This window comes from Corvus moneduloides, chromosome 17 (genome assembly GCF_009650955.1).
Source record: "Corvus moneduloides isolate bCorMon1 chromosome 17, bCorMon1.pri, whole genome shotgun sequence".
NCBI classification, from domain to species: domain Eukaryota; kingdom Metazoa; phylum Chordata; class Aves; order Passeriformes; family Corvidae; genus Corvus; species Corvus moneduloides.
In genome coordinates, this window is record NC_045492.1 from 11937931 (window position 1) to 11956579 (window position 18649).

The following is an 18649-nucleotide window of genomic DNA, read 5'->3' on the forward strand; positions in this document are numbered from 1 at the left end:
TTGGGCAAGACCAGGTGAACAAAACAACCTTTTAGAACCAGAGGTATAGGATAAACTCTGCATTCTGGCTGTCACCTGCCCTTATGGGGACTGTTCACAAGGATTACAAGGTAATACTGTGTATTTATCTACTTTTCCACGGTAAAAATGTATAAATCATCATTATAGAGCCCTTCTTCAAAAGAGAAAGAGATTTGGCTCACTAGGTTTGAAGAACCATTCTCATATTTGGATGCTTTCACACATCCATGACCACTCTCTGCATGTGCTTTATTCAACTCCAAAAACAACTCTAGCAACACTGCCAAACACACACATGAAATGAATGTAAAATACATTCCAAATAATTGCAGTGTTTCTGTAATTTGGTGTTTTCTGTGTTCCAGAAACCCTCAACAGCTGGTTAACCCCAGCAGGACCAGTGAGCTGAGAGGGGCACACAGAGTACCGGGGTCTGGCTGCCCAGCAGAACCAGCCTGGTCCTGCCTGTCACTGCTGACAGGTAAGGATAGATTAGCAGTGACTCCAACGGTGCAAATGAAAGGAAAATGGGAAGCAGATTTAGGCAATCCTTTCTCCTTCTTGAGTCCTTTAAGTGTAGAATGCTGCATACATGCATGCAGGACATTTTAATTGAGATTTGTTGAGTATGAAGAAGGTTGTTCCCTCTCAAGTTAAACAGCTCTGGCCCAAGGTGAAGGAGTAAGGCTCGAGCTGTCCATTGCTTGTGGTTATCTCAGTAAAATACTGATATGCTCAGCACTCCTACAAAAAAACCAAGAACTAAAAGGCAAACAAACATGGTGAAAAACCTGCTTTGGTCAAATCTATGGTGAGAGCTGGTGAAACTTTCCTCATCTTCACATAAGTAACTCAAATTATTGTGGACACAGCTTCTGGGAGAGCAAAAGCATCCGCAGTGCTCTCTGGGAACCATGTTATTGTCCAGTTTGCACTGCAGTGTTCCCTTTACCTGCCAGAGCTGGCTCAAGACTCCCAAAAATTGTAGGTTAAAGTGAATTTTCCTACCTTAAGTATTCAGGGCCCATCTCCTGGAGCAGAGTTCTCTGATCCAGGAGCACCACTGCCCCTACACCCTGTTGATCTGTGCAGAAGCAGCACAGCCAGCCTGACTTCTCAGGCCTTGGTTTAACCAGGAAGGGCTGTTTTGTTGCCACAGAGAGCTCCCAACTTTGCTTGTGACTACAGCCAAGAAGGAAATGAGATGGGGGACAAGATCTCCATGTCCAAGTCATCAACCTTGTCCCTCCATGCTTTCTTGCCAGCCTGTCAGTTGGATCTCGGCTTCTCCTGAGAGACTGTAAATATGTGGGGTTTGCTCATTAACCAGTGTAGTGCCGAGATGGAAGCTGTAATGCACGTGATGGGAGCAGAGAAATCACACAGCTTTCACTGAAACAAAGGACATCCATGGGCTCTGGCAATAACAGCATAATGGCTGTTTAATTTTTCCAGACAGGGACTGGAGCTCACTGGGGGTTTTTTGGGCTCTTGCTTTGTTTTTGTTTTGCTCCAGCTTTTAAGGATGAGAATGTTGTGTCTGACGCATGTCAGCGAGCAGAGGAGATTCACGAGCAGAGCCGGGCTCGTCTTGCTCCCCAGTGAGGAATAAAAGCATTGCCCGTCTCTCACTTCGGGAGGAGAAAGGGGGGGCTGCTGGGCGGCTGCGGGAAGTGAGAAGGCATTGTCAGGTTCGGGTCAGGCTGGAGCAGCACGGATTAGCCGGGTTGTCACTCGGCAGCCTGGAGGCATCGCTGGGAAAGCCGGAGACAGAAATGTGCGTGCAGGGGTGGGGGCCGAGGGCTGCCACGGCTTGTTTAGGCGCAAGGCTGCTGTCCTCAATTACGATCTTTTGGGAAAGCAGACGGGAAAATGGACTGAATAAAGAGCCTTTATCAAGGAAGCAGAGAAAATGGCACCTTCTACACGCCCTGTATTGGAACTCTAAATAGTGTTATTAGAGCTGTTAAAAACTTTGCTTAACAAGAGCTGTGTCCACATTTAATCCCAGTCTGGTACCTGCAAGGCTGATCTTGCACCCAGGGAAGCTGCTGGGTCAGTGGAGCCACCAAACTGAAAGCGTGGTTCTGCTGGGGAGTGAAGACTCTTTGTTCTGCTTATTTCTTCATTGTTGTATCTGTTTTTGTGCTTTGAAGTCCACAGGTATATTTCAATATTTAGTGAATTTTTAGTTTATTCGCTTCTGTAGTAAAGCAGGGAGGGGGAAAGGACCAAATTCAAAGTTGAGTCACTTGGGCCACATACACAACTTGTGACCACAAAGTGTAAAGGTGTAATTTCCATTAATTAAAGCAAATTGTACTGATCAATCACTTTCAAATTTCAGCCAGATCTCACATGTAACTGCACAGTGCAGCTCACCTAAAACAGGACACATGAGGTTAACAGAATTGTTATGTTTTAAATTTTTTTTCTCAATAGCATTAGTCTTTTCCGTGTATGACTGAAGAATGATGTTTTGTTCACTTCCAACCCAATCAGTTTCACAGCACAACAGTATCAATTTCCAGTACAGTTAAATTTATCCCAGTATGGTCCTGTGAAATGGTCTGACATGCTTTCAGCTAAACGACAATTTGATGGGATGTGAAAACCACAGGAGTCAGGAAGAAGGTAATAGTCTGTGAGCAGGCCTTATCTGTCTTGCTACAAGGGCAGGGTTTCAAGGGGAACAAAGCAAAACACATTGAGGAACCTAAAGCAAGGAGGGCCTGGGCTGGGCTTCACAGGGGAGCAGAGGTTTCTGGTCTGGTTGCCAGATTAACGTTTGTCACTTTGCTACTTCGTACAATGTGGAACGAACCAAAAAGAATCCTTCACTAAAGGAGGAAATTATGTCTCTGAATGGGAAGTGTCTGAAAATTATAACAATAAAATCTACATCCTCTGTTTTGTAAGGAAACAATCTCAGGACTAAAGTTACCTCAGGCTGACAGAGCAGCCAGTAGGAGGAACTGGAAACAGGAGTTTGTGCTCAGGCTTAGGACTGCAGTGGGTGTCATTGGGATGTCACATCATGTCACTGCAGAGATGTCTCATGCACACCACTGAGTAGGTTTATTCTCCAAGCACCCTTCTGGGCACTGTATCACTTGTCTGTGTACAGGCTGTAGTTGCTTTTCACTTTAGTTCTTCCCAAATGTACAGCAACACTTGTATGGTGATTGCAACCTTAGTGCTACTTACTCAGAATCACCAGCAACTATGATCTAATAAAAAATCTTTATTCTCTGTGAAATGCATTTTAAATAAATAGCAATTTTTTGACTCTGAGCTCCTGGTAAAGTATCTTATATTAATGGAATTATAAATAGCAAGTGCCAGTTCTGTGCTAGTTCTAGCAGCACAGAAAAGAACACACTGTGAAGCAAAACAACAGGTTTTTGTCCCTCAATTTTGTTGTTTGTAAAGTAAGTGCTTGTGAAAAAGATAATTCTGATTTCATAGTTCTTCAATGCAAATACAGCTGCCGTTTAAGCCTCTGCTGTTATTTCATCACACGCCCAGGAGAGCACCTGCAGGAATACATCCTTGGTGGCTGATGTGGGGCTGACTTGTTTCCACCTCTGGCTCTGGTGACTGGGTATCAGATCCAGTAACATTTCTGTGTGTGCAGTTCTGAAAGACCATCCATAGCTCTTCTGTAAAATGAGTCTGTTAGCAAAGTTTACCTGAAAACAAAGGCAAGATGGCTTCAGCTTTCTGAAAAATTTTAGTCAACCAAGGAGTTGCTCTGCAGCCCCCTGTGCTCACCAGAAGCTTTGCAAAAGAACAAATGAAATTTTGGTTGAAGCATCGAAGATGTCTAAATACACTTACATCTTGTTCTCATATTTTGGTTCTGCTCTGACTTGCACAGAAACACAGGTCTAACACTTTTATGCAGAATTAAAATTGCTTAGACTTTTGCTGCATTTTTGAAGTGATTTAATTTTGTTTTGAAGCATTTTCTGGTGTGTGCAGAGTTTACTAACACTATCCTGACCTTGGAGATGTGGGATATTTTACAGTGTGCAGTGGCATTTATGTACCCCACCTGGTTCCAATAAATAGGTTAATTTCCACAAATTAAAGGCCAGGTTTCAAACATTCCAAGGTGATACAATAATTCTGTATCAACCTTTAGGATTCACAACTGGGGCAGATGACTGGGCAGTCCTTTGTCAGCTGCAAATCCACAACTTCTACACAATTTTTTTCATGTAAAATGGTAGAAGTGTTTGGAAAAGAAAGTCAGGTTTCTAGTTTCACAAAACACCAAAACCCTGAATACATGGGACAAATAATGACTGACAGATTTATGATAAAGAAATTACTTAAAATTTTAGACTGTACTCCTTGCACATCCCAAATTAGTGTCTTATCAAAGTATCTCCTGGAGCAAGGGTACCTTAAATGACAGAATGTACAATACAAACCCCTTACTGTTAGTACAGAGTTAATAGTCAGACATTGGAATAGGATTCAGGAATATCCAACTGTAGATGCTAGACAAAGAATTTATTTTGGTTTTCAAAATCAAATCATGGCTCATCTGGATTTGGATTTCACTTCATACAAACGTCCACTAGGTATTTGGTGCCAGCTTTGGTTCTTCAATATAACTCTTTAAAAGCCAGTGGTCTTGAAGTTCCCCTTTCATTTGGCCTGAATGAATGTAATTTAATTGCTACTAAATTACATATTAATCATTATTTTACCTGTTTATATAAATCAGACAAGAATAAGATCTTATGGCCTTAAAATAAACTGAAGAACCACACACCACGTGATTAAAATAAGCAAGAGATACAAACCTGGCAATGACAAGAAAGCACACTGATTTAAAATATTGTTCTAACAATTACCTTGGTTGTTCAAAGAACAGTGTGCACAGGTTATGGTTAGTAGCTAAACTGCAATTTAACTTAAGTTTCCAGAGGCTGATTCCAAATTATTCTTTATTCTGGTTTTTAAGTGAAGTGTCTGAAGTTACTTCTGCTATGTGTTCTCATTCTTGGGTAATCTTTCCAAAGGATATGACTCACTTCTCCATTATTTGTAAAGAATATGGAAAAAAGTAAAATATTATTATTTTGTGGGCATTTGGAAATGGATGTAAAAAAAAAAAAGGTGGGATGTTGATCATTGTGAGTCATTTCTTGGGAAGAAGGGAAGAACAAACACTAGCTGCTGTCTTACTGCTGTGAAAGCCAAGGACTTAGTGCTGACTCAAGCAGTAGATATTGATGGCTGCAGAGCACAAAGGAGATCTTGCAGCAGGATTAAAGAGGGAAACTTTTCCTCTTTATGTGATAAGGAGTTAGAGGGAGCGCCCTGTGTTGATTTCTTGGAAGGTCTTTTTTGTTTAAACAACCTTCTGGTTTAAACACCTTGGCCAGTTAGAATTATATCGTGCAAACAGTTGCTGAGTCTCCTTCTGAATTTCCAGAAATCCTGGCAAATCTTCAGATACATAATGAAGTGCAAGACTGAATTCCATGGCACTGAGGGAGCTACCCCAGTAACTCACGGTGCAATCCTCTGCTGGCTCTGAGCATCTCTTCCTGGTTGGTGCACATATTGGTATACACAAAACTCAAGTGATCCTTTATAACCCATTTGCATACTGATCAACTAATAGAAAAAACCCTCTTTTGATACCAAAACTGATTTTTCAAAGTGATTTTGTGTCACTGTGGCCTTTGTGTACTTTATTTCTTTACTGGGAAGTACTCACTTACTTATGTGTGTAACTACACAAAACACCTACAAAGCACACCCAACACAAAACCAGTGTATTTTATAATCATGGGGATTTTATGAGTAGAGGTTCTCATGAAGAAACAATTATAATTTGCATTGTCATTCCAACTTCCAATGAATATTTCTAAATTATAGTTTTATTAGTGCTAATAAAAATAGTACCTGCTTTGTGATCTTTATCTGAGTTTATTCATTGTTATTTCTAAGTTACAAGCAGAAGCTCTGAAGCAGAGTTAACAGCTTGGATGCCATAGATTCAATTAAGTAAAATTAAAATGTTCACACTTTACCAAAATGATTTTGGATTTGTACATAAATAGCACAAATGATCAACAGTCCAACAGTCCACTACAGGATGTTTCCTTAGGAATGCAGATGCATCTATGTGCCTAACTCTTTATTTCATAATGTCACTCAGAAGGCTCACATGGTCACTTCATATTACAGACAGTTCCTTTGCAGCTTTGGATTTGATAATCATGTTCAAGTGCCAGCCCTGGAACACCTGATCTCCAGCCAATAAATCCCTGGGTAGTTTTAGGTACTGGAGGAGATGGAAGCACCTAAAATCAAAGTAACATGTAAAATTGAATTATGAAGAGGTTTTTGATTGCAGTTTCTGTCATGCAACATTGTCTTGTGTGCTATAGTGTTCTAAAACCAAAAATCAAATCATTGTTTAGTAGTGTATGGTGGAATTCTTTTTTTTTTTCTTTTTTTTTTTTTAAGTTTGGTTCAATACTAAGGGCTCTAATTGCTTTATGTTATTAGGAGAAGAATTTTATCATTATTATGTATGGAAAAAGACTAAAGCTGAAGATAATCATCATAATCATCTTTAAAACTAATTAACTGCTGTAAACAGGAGAAATAGTGCTTTCTCCTTGCTGTAATATATTTGGTAGCAATGCAGCTATGGAATAATAATTTTAAGTTCAAATGCCAAAGATACTACCAACCAAGTTGGCTTTTGCATCAAGAATTACTTATTCTTTCTACCTTCTCTCTACTTTAAAAGATGGGTGAGTTAATCTGCAACTAATTTAGCTAAAAAGGAAACAAAACAAAAGCCAACAGACTCTGTTCAGTGACTGCTGTGCTTACTTTGGCTGAATCATCTCAATTGGGCACGTTCTATCATTTCAGCATCTGGGGACTTAGCAGAGAAATACACAGCAAGAGAACAATGTTTCAGTTCTCTTGCCAGAGTTGCTTCACTTTGTTCCTTGGCCAAGATTAGAAAATGTTTATGATATTTAGGTGGAGCAGTTCCTTAGAAAAGATAATTTTTATGGCCAAAAGTGCCACCCACTGAGCGGGATAATGAAGGAAATCATGTCCCACTTTCAGTCTGGGGGAGGGGACGATGCAGAAGCTTTTATTAGTCTAACCTAGAGAGAACAGATTTGACTGTTACCACAGGGTAAATGTGCAGAAAGACACACAGTTCTGAAAAGGATGCATGAAACTTCACTCTGAATATGTAAAGGGTGACCTAAGTCACAGCTAACCCTTCTCTTCCTCCGAGTTCTGAGGTGAAATGGAAACTGTTCCAATGTGCACCAGGCTCTGCACACTTGAGGAGCAGCTGGTAACTGCAGGGTTTGTTAATGCACCAACACCCTCACGGGGCTGAGACTCGACTGAAACCGCAACTTGACTGAGATTGGAGGTTTTGGACAAAACTGAAGAACAAGTAGCACTAATGACAGAAATTATGCCATTTCATTTCTTTGCCACACTGAGCACTAGCTCTTAATTTTAATTTAATCTCAGTAAAAGCTTTTACTACTTCCTCACGTTATCTCTTCACCCTTGGAATCCTTTGAAAGAAAGCTAGTTCAGCAAGTAAGATTTCCAATCTCTCTTATCTTCCTAATCTTCTCTAAGTGAACTAACCTTCCTTTTCGTTAGCATATTCTGCTTCCCCTTTTGTGAGTACGTTCCTCTCCCAGTGTCACTGCTTTAGCTGCATGTGGAGTTACCCTGTTCATTGGTGATCCTGACACACCATGTTTATAAATTAAACCATCAGTCACATTCTACTCTCCAGCTGTTTGACAGCTTTAAGACTCTGAATGTACATATAAATCAAATAAAACAAAATAATTATGACTTGGCGTATTAGAACTGGCTTCTTATTAATTTGTGCTACTGAAGAGGACAGTGGCATTATCTCTGCCAAAAAGCACACTCTTAAATAAAGGTAGAAAAATTACGACCATATCCTAAGGGCAATTCCTTGTCTTAAACAAATGCTTTTAAAGCATAGCTTGGGTTGCAAACTCTTTGACCATTAGTTAAAGATCCCCTTCTGTAAGAAAACTGGGGTTTAGGGCTTGTGTGGTTTCTTAAGACAGATGTTGCTGTATTGCAATTTTAAAATGATTTTCTAACCTTAATGTATTTTTCCACAGGTGTCACAGGTCGAACCTGCAGGTGATCTGGAAGCTGTATCTTGGGCTTTGCATCTTCTTTCTTTTCATCTCCAATCAACTAAAACCCAAACATAATTAAAAACTGGACTCTTCATCTTTTGAAATATACTGTAATATGAGATAGCCACATGATTCCCCTCATTGTTGCATCTGAATTTCCCGTTCTTTCCACATCAAGCAGGGCTACTTATTTCAGTGCTTTGGAAATTACTGGATTTTTTTGTTTCGGAGGACATGCAAACTACACTTATAACTATGTAGGGCTGCATCAGTCCTGTTCTTCAGCAATGAAATACTGTGATTCCAAATGTAACATCATTTGCTACTGTATTCTAATATCTAAACATCACTGAGAAGAGACATCACTCCAAATATTTTTGTTGGTTGTAGATTCCCTCACTGACAATTTAATTAGCTGGAACCTTTTCCCCTAAATTTTTAAAATACCATATGGAGAGACAAAGGGGAAATATTTTCCTGTCAGTATGCATCTAGTACTTGTTAGCACTATTAGGAGTCATGCTTCTCAAGAGAAATATTTCAGAATATGCACAGCATATAAATTACCACTTGATGTATTTTAGTCAGAAGAAAACTGAATATTTGAACCATCTCAAAAGTAGTGCAGTTGCCACCTCGGATGCCAGCTTAGTAAAGCATACTCACTACATTTCTAGTCTTCTGTGCTCTCATAACTTTGTGTCCAGATAAAGCTGTGCACAAGCAGATTTCATGTTGCTTATACGCCATTCAATTTTACCTCCTCAAGAGGTGTTTTCAAAAATCCCCATTTGTCAGCCCATCTTTTTGCAGCGTCTCCTTCACTTTCAACACGTTTTTTCCTGAAACAAACAGACAAATACTTAAGATTACTTTGAAAACTTTAGTTAAAAAACCCCCCAACACACCAACCCAACTATTGATGTCACAAAGCACAGCACTTTAGCAGGAATCTTTAAATTTCCACCTCAAAACAGCAAGTTTATGTACAAATTATCATTGTCTGACTCAGAACTAATGGGAAAATACCTCCCAAAGGTTTGAAACAGCGCGTATGAACGCACTGCCTTTAAATTATGTTTGTTAAGAAGCGGAGGAGGTTGAAAAGTAAGCACCAATGTGCTTTCAACATACTTCCATTTACTGTGTTGACTGACGAGATGCCCCGTCCCCACACCGGGTGGGGAAGGAGGGGAGCGCTGGAGCCAGCTCTAAAAGCCCTGACTTTTTCACCAAGGCACGCTTTACCCAGCGCACTTTAAACACACGAGAACTTTCAGCGCGGAGCTGCGGGGCAGCCCAGGGCGGGAGGGGAAGGTGGAGGGGAGCAGCAGCAGAGCAGCAGCGGCTGCCGGAGCCGGACGGGGCTGTTACCAGTTGTCGTCCTGCGCTATGAAGTTGCAGGCCTCCATCAGGCCGAAGCCGCGGCGCCTCAGCTCCGGGGGGAGCAGGAATTCGCCGCGACCGCCCGGGCGTTGCGGGGCAACGGCGGCGGGAGGGGCGGGAGCCCGTGTGGGAGCGGCGGGAGCCCGTGTGGGAGGGACGGGAGCCCGTGTGGGAGGGACGGGAGCCCGTGTGGGAGGAGCCGGAGCCCGTGTGGGAGGGACGGGAGCCCGTGTGGGAGGAGCCGGAGCCCGTGTGGGAGGGACGGGAGCCCGTGTGGGAGCGGCGGGAGCCCGTGTGGGAGGGACGGGAGCCCGTGTGGGAGCGGCGGGAGCCCGTGCGGGAGGGGCGGGAGCCCGTGTGGGAGCGGCGGGAGCCCGTGTGGGAGGGGCCGGAGCCCGTGCGGGAGCGGCGGGAGCCCGTGCGGGAGGGGCGGGAGCCCGTGTGGGAGCGGCGGGAGCCCGTGCGGGAGGGGCGGGAGCCCGTGCGGGAGGGGCGGGAGCCCGTGCGGGAGCGGCGGGAGCCCGTGCGGGAGGGACGGGAGCCCGTGCGGGAGCGGCGGGAGCCCGTGCGGGAGGGACGGGAGCCCGTGCGGGAGGAGCGGGAGCCCGTGCGGGAGGGACGGGAGCCCGTGTGGGAGGAGCCGGAGCCCGTGTGGGAGGGACGGGAGCCCGTGCGGGAGGGACGGGAGCCCGTGCGGGAGGGACGGGAGCCCGTGTGGGAGGGGCGGGAGCCCGTGTGGGAGCGGCGGGAGCCCGTGTGGGAGGGACGGGAGCCCGTGTGGGAGGGGCGGGAGCCCGTGTGGGAGGAGCCGGAGCCCGTGTGGGAGGGACGGGAGCCCGTGTGGGAGGAGCGGGAGCCCGTGTGGGAGCGGCGGGAGCCCGTGTGGGAGGGGCGGGAGCCCGTGTGGGAGGAGCCGGAGCCCGTGTGGGAGGGGCGGGAGCCCGTGTGGGAGGAGCCGGAGCCCGTGTGGGAGGGACGGGAGCCCGTGCGGGAGGGACGGGAGCCCGTGTGGGCGGGACGGGAACTCGTGTGGGCGGGCACAGGAGGTGGGAGGGGCTGGAGCCCTTGAATGAAAGGTCGGGAAGTGCTCGCACGTTTTTTGGATATCCTGTTGGGTTGTCCTTTGGAAGTTCTGTGGTGGTACCGCAGCTGCATTTCTGGGAATAAAGCAGCAAACTCTCATTCCGTGCTTTCTTTAGGCCCCTCAGGAAGCCGGGGAAGTGCTTGGTAATTTTTTTTTTGGGTGTCTTTAAATGTAGGAAAACACGTTTGGGTTAAGGTGCTGGAAAGCTGCTTTTTAACCTGCTGTCCTGTGCCTGGTTCCTCTTGTTTCACACCAAAATTGTCTTTTGATAATTTCATTGGGAAACAACCCCAGTCCTGTGATACAGTGTCTGCCTGATCTCTTTTTCTGATGAATGTTCTTTACAAGCTACATGCCTATGACAGAAGTTCTGAGAAAGACCTCAACGTGCTTTTTGGCTTCTTTGTAGAACCCAGAATATATTTACAGCTTGTAAAGGGTTCTTTGTGTTCCAATATATTAATATTTTTGGCTCTACATGAATTTTTTGGTAATTTTATTTTCTTGCACTTGCTGGATAAAATGCTTCAACAATGAGTGGAGCCAGCTGGCTCTTTGCCCTCTTGGGTTTAAATGGTTCCCTGACCTCTTTGGATTTGTCTGGAAATGGACTTGTGTAAACACCCTGGAAATAGTTAATGGGACTCTCACACCACTGGGCACTTATTATCCTTATTAGAAAATAAACACAGAAAGGTTTTGACTTCAGCTGAAGGGTTTATAGGCTGTGTGTTTGAATGTTTAATTGCTAGACTTTTTTAAAGAAAAATCCAAAGGATCTAGAGCCCTTAAATATTTGAGTATGAGAAGACTATATACATTTATTAGTCATTTTAGAAGTACTAAGAACCTCTGTTTGAGTAAGAGGAGAATGAAAACTCCTCCTGTAGTTCTAAAATAGCAATTAATACTGCTCTTCTGGGTCTCTGAAAATCATTAAAGTATCAACAAATGGAATATTTCACTTACATGCCATTTCTTGATTCTCTAATTGATAATTAGGGTAGCAATTAAATCAGCTGGGTCTCCTATCACACCCATAAATGCTTACTCATTGTCCTACTTAATTAACTCCTGCTGCTTAGTCACATTTATCTCAGGAACCTTCTTACTGCTTTGATGCTTTCCGTGAAAAAGATAATTTGTTAATGAAACAAATCTGTAGATTACTGTGTCAGGGTTTAAACTGCACTAGCATTTGTCAAGAGAGATGAAACTTATACTGACACTGTGAAAATAGAACTTTATAATGTTCAAGTCTTTTGTACTTACTTCTCAGATGAGGGAATGTAGTAAATGAGTAGTTAGTCTTAGGTCTTATTAGGCTCTTATGAGCACAGGGCAATATTAGAATTGTACAGTGAGAAAAAGTGAAATAGGATTTTAATGAGCTAATAATGATACTGACTGACAGGAATACAGGTCTATTGAGATTCCAGAGTCTTTTGTGGAAAGTCTGGATCTTGTAGCTACATACAACAGCATTTGTCATCATGTGACAAATGTTGAAGTAGATCCTACATCACTCAATGTATCATCTTTAAATAGAATCAAGTCTCAATACTTGGTGCCTTTTAAGATGGGTAAATTCTATCTGGATGTGGCCATAAATGCTGGAATTCCAATTCTTCCTGTCATCTTCTAATTAGGAATTATTGAGCTGTTCAGTAGTGCCGCTGTTGAACAAGAACTCACAACTGTTCTTCAAGAATTTACAACCTGTCCATAACTTGAGAGTTGCAGATTAATATCTGGAGTTTGGGGTACCTTTCACCTGTGTCAGGCATCGCCCTGCCCCTGGGGAAGCAGTTTGGGTTTCTTACAGCCCCTATACTCCCTTTTCTCGGCCAAAGCAGTGCTTATGGTGCTGTGTCCTAATGTAGGCTGGGTGCTGATAGGGATTAAAACTAACCAAGGGGAAAATGAGATGCGTTAATGCAAATACAGTTTTCTGTGTAGCTGTACAAATGCTTCCACCAGCACATGATGGGGCAATGCAGGAGGGCAGTGCTGGATGCTAGGTCCAGGTCTTTGCAAAGTTTTAGGATGCTGTGTTGACACAAACACAGGTGGTATTGCTCTGTGAAATAAGTCAGGGAACCAAATAAGCTTAAATAGGCTCTACAGAAAATCAGCTCACTGTTTTAATCTCTTCCACAGAATGGATCCACAAGCACTTGTGCTTCTGCATGGCATCAGACAGAACAGAGACAGGAAAAGATGATGTGAGCTGAAAAGAGCAACACAGGGTAGGTGGATATCTTAATCTTCTACTGCTGCTGAAGACTCTGTATAATGCAATTTTGGCTGTGTTAATGTTTGCATTCTTCAAAATTCAAGTTAATTTTTGGTTTTCTGGAAATCTTGTGTGTGTACCCTGATAAAAGAATATTAAGGCTTTGTATATTGCTTGTTTATGGAGAAAGTATCCAGATGAGTACACAAAAGCTTTCTGTGTCCTAGTCTGAAATGACTTGAAGGAAACAAACCTGTTCTCTTTTGAGTTCTATCTAAGGATTTGTGAGTGTTGTTTATGGACATCTCCACTCCCGCAGAATGTGCTGAGATTTGAGTCTGCATGATACTTGGATTCAAGTGCTAAAGAATTGTTGCTAAATCACGCTTTGAATTGTGTACCTGTTTTGTGAACACTTGCGACACAAACTAGCAAAGGTCTGGTTTAATGGAAACTGGTTTTCTTGTGGAGATCATGGTTACACAGAGTAATTCTTTCTTCATGGGAGCAGCTCTGGCACAGGGGGCTGATGGATGTTTATATAGCCATTTGTGTATTTATGCTTAGGCTTTTGCATTGAAAATGTTTACCAAAAAATATTAGTTAGTACTGGCGGTTTTGTGTTTGCTGCTCCACAGTTTGCAATATGAGGTGTGGAAGTCTAAAAGAGGACTATTTGACCATAACTTCAGTGTCTTTTTGTAATGTTTTTGCATAATATTTCAGATGTAGGCAGCCTGAGACTGCCTTGTTATGATTACTGTGATTTAAGTAATGAAGTCCCATTGACACAGACTCTGGTTTCATTTAAAAAAAACCCTGCTAAAGTCTATCACATCAAGAATATGTTAATTGGAGTTCCTGAATTTCCATTCATGAACGTAACCTAGCAGCCTGGTTAGAACCATTATATGTTGTGGCAAAATTTAGAACTCTCGTCTTATTGTGGCTGTAATTATCCAGTGGCTTTCGAAACAGTGAGGGCATGTTTGTTTTCCCAATGATAATACGTTCCTTTTTTATCCATAAAATGGCACTTACAGCTACAGCTTTATGCAGATTTCTGTGCTTGAAAAATTCAGTAATTCCTGGAGTTTTATTTGGTTTTGAGCAGATTCATTCCTTTTTGTTCAAACTAAAGATTTAAGTGAGAGACTGCTTTATACTAAACCCGATGGATGCACTTACATTTGTCGCACTTGATGGAAGAAGTATAGGTGCCCTCCAAACAAAATTATTTGTTCTGTGGATATGGAGATCTCTGTCACTTTCAAATTAGAGAAGGTGTTTGCATTAAACTCCTTGAGTACCAGGCATTGTCTCAGAGCACAGCTCCCCAGTTGAGCAGAGAGCTTGCAGAATGCTGCCATGATGCACTTTCAAAGAATATGGCCACCACTTGTAGCCACTGGAAAAATTTCTTGTAAATGCCAATGTGCAACACTTAACAGAACTCTCCTGCTGATAGGAGAAGTACCTAGGCACCATATGAATTAAAGATGGAAAAGAAACAATTTAAAATTTTGTTGCATTGTATAAACTGGAATCAAACTCTTCATGGTCTTTGAAAGTATTTTGTGTTTCAATACAGTGCATGTTTCAAATCAGAAAGCATCTCCTTTTTTCCTTTTTCCTGAAAGGCAGGGGGTCTGGGACATTTTAATCGCTTTCATATCCTACTCTGCAAATATAGTATTTCTGCACAATAGTTTCTTTGCATGAGAATTGCTTAAATGATTCAAAAAGGATTGAAAAATATATTTCAAGTTTTAATTTTATGCACAAAACATTAATGAGCAGTGCCCCTTAGAGACTTGCTGTCAGTTTAACATATTCACAATAATCTCAACACAGATGTTATCCCATCTAAATCCTTTTAGAGGGAAGAAACCAGTAATTTTTCCTTAGAGAATGTCAGAAAATATGTTATTGTTGAAAATTACATTTTGATCCCAGAATGCTATGTAAAAAATCATTGCTAGGAAGAATAAATAGCACATTGTTTCTGAGGTAAAATGCATGTGAAACTTTCTTGAGCCTCCTGTAAGTTTCAGAACAAGTGAATGTTCCGTTAGTCCCATGTAATTTCCCTTGAGGGTGACTGCAGGCAGTGATGGGATATCGGCATCTAATTGTGTTCTAATTTAAAAGGATATTTGTTTTAAGTTCAGGTTTCTCTATTTGTAGCCATCACATGATGAACTTATTGTCTCTTTTGGATACATTTTCCTCTGCATTCTCTGAGCATATAAATTAAAATACTTGCTAGAAAGTACATACTTGAAATGACAGTTTTTGTTGGAAAATACTTTAAGTACTCTTTCTGTTCTGTGTTCTGTGATATGCCTGTGTTTTCTTCTTTTTCTTGGGTGTACTCATGTTGTATTCTGCTGGCTTGGTCTTGCCTGAGAACAGTTCTGACAGTGGATTTATAAAAATGATAAGATTGTAAATACTACGTTGCTCAGTATTGAGGAAATATTTTCTGTTCCACTTAATCTTTACTGGGGTTGATCTCCAGTGGAGAAGCTGTAGCCAGTTCCCTGGATAGACCCCAGCCATATGGGAGTGGTGCGTAGGTAATGTGAAAGAGGACATTTGGGAAAGTGTTGGATGACTCAAAGAAATGGTTCTGCAATTTTCCCAGGTTCTAGGAACGCTTCTAGGACTGCATAAATAAAAGAATCATAGTTGGGAGTGAGTGGAGTGCACAGTGCACCATCAATTCTGTGCAGAGATAGCTGGTTGGAATAAGTTCCATCAGGTTTTTCAGAAGCTGTTTGGAAGAGGAGGAGGGTGAAACATGAGGCTGCAGTTCACCCATGACCAAAAGCAGGAGAATTGCCAGTTCCAGTCAAAGAAATGTTTCAACCGCTTCTTGGGAGAGAAACAGCTCCTACAGCCACTTTATGGGTACTTTGACAGAAGTAAAGGTTGCAGTTACGTAACACACAAAGTGGGATCTTGGTTTCAAGTCTATTTTATGAGCACTGATGCACAGAACGGCAGGGATGATGACTTGGTGAAACTTGAGGATACTGCAGTGGAATATCCTTTATGAAAATGTATTTATTTTGCAAAAGCAGATATCTTGATCTCAAACAGCTTTTAATTTCTCTACTTTGCCATTAAGAACAGCACAGAGAAAATCTCTGTTTAGATGATGATAGAAAATAGCTGCAAAACTGTAAGCAAACACAAAAAAGACAATTTCCAAACATTTGCTTTAAATAGGATATATTTTACTTGAAGTAACAAGCCTGGAAAATGAAATTCTGTTCTGTTGTAGAATACAAAGAGAAAGAAATGCATTCAGCAGCAATTTGTTGTTTTAATAGCAGCTATGGGATGTCTTGGGATTTAAATTATTCACACTGTCATACTTGTGTCTAGGTTCATCCTATTTTATACTTAGTTGCACTCAAAATGCTCAGTTTTTAGATGTATGCACTATAGGTAATGCTGCCATAGTGAAAAATGGGTGTACAGTGCTGTAGTAGGAAAAAGACAACATAAATCTCTTTTCCCAATATCAGTAGTATTGATATTGGGAAAATATAGCATGTTGGTATTAAATTTAGGTTAGGATTTTGTTGCTTTTGTTTATCCTGAAAGTATAAAATATTTTTTGTTCATTAGGGGATTTGGAAAAAAAGATTTATTGTTATTAATTACTTTATGCAAGGTTTGGTAGCTTTCTTTGATCAGATTTTCTGCTCCTTATGTAAACTGCACCTTTAAAATTAACATGAACAGGTTCATTCCTGTAAGGAAAATCAGTTTTTAAATAGGTGGTGGAATATGATATATGCAATAAAAAGGCAAATGATGAAGCACCTTAATGTATCTATAGACTTTGGTTTAATAGTTCTTTGACTAACCTGGATTATGACATATAATTTGACACGTAAGCATCCCAATTAAATCAAAACTTCTTTTAGTAGCATCTTAAATAGTACCCACTCATGCAGACTTTCACATTAAAGTAATTATGGGGGAGGGGAGAGTTGTAAGAACAGAAAGAAAGTTTACTCTTCCTCTTTATAGTGAAAACAAATGTGTTTTTCTCCAGAATCTGCCAAGCCTGTGTTTTAATGATTTAACAGATGGAGTTGGCACATGTGAACCTGGAAGATGCATCTGTCTGATTTTTCCAGTCTGAGGATTTTTTAACTGCATTAATGGCACAGACAATGGTAAAATATCACCTCCCCAGGCTGCTTTGCTCTCCTAACACATAATGTCTTTTAAGGAAAAAAAAGTGATAGGAGACTGGGGTGAGAAAAAGGCCAGAGAAATGAGGATTTGAAAAGTTTAATATTTTCTGTCTTCATTGCATTAAGCTTTTAAGCCTTTCGCTTTGAATTTCATGTGTATATGGTGTGGAAACAGAAATTCTACCCAGGCAACATTATGTGTGATCTCAGGGTTCTGTTAATTAATGGCTTTAAATAAACACCATGTAAATAAGGAGACCAATAACCACCAGTGCTTTGTCCTTTGTAATTGAAATTGAATGTTGCTTTTCCAATTTGATAATTTTAATTTTTTAGGGGTTAGTTCTTGCAAAGGTTCTGCTTCATATATAACATTTTATTTAACAATCTCATTAAGTCACTTGTACTGTTCATTCAAGCAGGCAAAGCAGATGCTTAACTGTTTGGAAAGAGGGCCTTAATTTCAATTTCTTTTGGACTGGAATCCTTAACACTCTTACCTGGATTTTCTGCTGAAACCAATGGAATACCTTTCTGTGCTAAAATCCTGAAGTTTCTTGGTTAAATTGCAATGGTTATTTGCACTGAGCTCTGGGATGACACTGCTTAAGCAGGACCAGATGACCCAGTGTGGTCCTTTCCAACGTGACCCGTTCTGTGAGTCTGAAGTGCCTCAGCAGTTCACAGGAGAGGACTAAATTCCAGGCTTTGTACTTCTGCAGGTGTCTCTGTAAGGGAGTCCTACTCCTGAGGAAAGCATTGTCCAAGGGCCAGATCAGTACTCCTGTGAACTGCCCAGCTGGTTGCACTAACACTACAGATAAGTGCTCTTGCTTGTGGCAGGGTTGTTCAGTCTGTTTGTCAACAAAAGTGTTGTGATAAAATGAAAATAACCTGCTCTGGGCTGTGAACTGTCCAGTACTTGCTTGAACAGCACCGTTCTTTGTGGTTCACTTCAGTTTTACTTTACTACTGCTGAGAAAAAAGATTTCAAGAGGAACATATTTCATTGTTAATTAAATTAGCACAGCTTCTCTGTCTGACATTGAAAAAAATTAAAATGACAATGAAAAGGGCAGAAAAACTATTGCAAATACTCCAGAGTTTCGGTTTTATTTTTTGCTGAAGGAAAAGGTCTAGTGATAGAGCTGGACATCGGAAATGACTGCAGCGATATGCTTCACTTATATCTGTCTTTGATTCCACACATAACCCACTAGCATTTACTAACCGGTCTAATGAGAGATGGTACCTCTGTCTATAAAATTTGCCGGGCCAAAGTTATTAGATTATGAGTTTTCAGAAAAATCTATTCAGTCTACCCAGATGCCCCACCTGTACTTCCCAGTAAAATGGAGAAGGAGGTGGAGCTTGTAGTTCTGCAGCGGTGTTGTCTTCTTCCTTCCATCTCCTTACATCTCTATACTACTCCAGTCTTGATGTCATGGACCTCTTCGAGACATCTAAATTATTGAAACACATTAGGTAAACTTATTAATTG

At 41.4% G+C, this 18649-nt stretch overlaps 1 protein-coding gene and 1 long non-coding RNA gene across 3 annotated transcripts; one reads left to right on the forward strand and one right to left on the reverse strand.

Annotated features, from left to right (window-relative positions):
- Positions 1-8895, forward strand: LOC116452528. The gene is made up of 3 exons (XR_004243526.1): positions 1-110; positions 387-502; positions 5474-8895. It is a non-coding gene; the product is annotated as an uncharacterized LOC116452528 (long non-coding RNA).
- C17H20orf85 (chromosome 17 C20orf85 homolog) lies at positions 2542-9787 on the reverse strand. Of its 2 annotated transcripts, none has more exons than XM_032127105.1 (4): positions 9600-9787; positions 8986-9067; positions 8185-8283; positions 2542-3713 (listed from the first exon to the last, which is right to left on the reverse strand). In XM_032127105.1, the coding sequence occupies exons 1-4, from the start codon at positions 9635-9637 to the stop codon at positions 3516-3518; spliced, it is 417 nt and encodes a 138-aa protein (XP_031982996.1). In that variant the 5' UTR covers positions 9638-9787; the 3' UTR covers positions 2542-3515. The 2 variants fall into 2 exon arrangements, with proteins under 2 accessions (XP_031982996.1, XP_031982997.1); XM_032127106.1 differs by having other exon boundaries at positions 2542-6350.
- Between the last annotated feature and the right edge of the window lie 8862 nt (positions 9788-18649).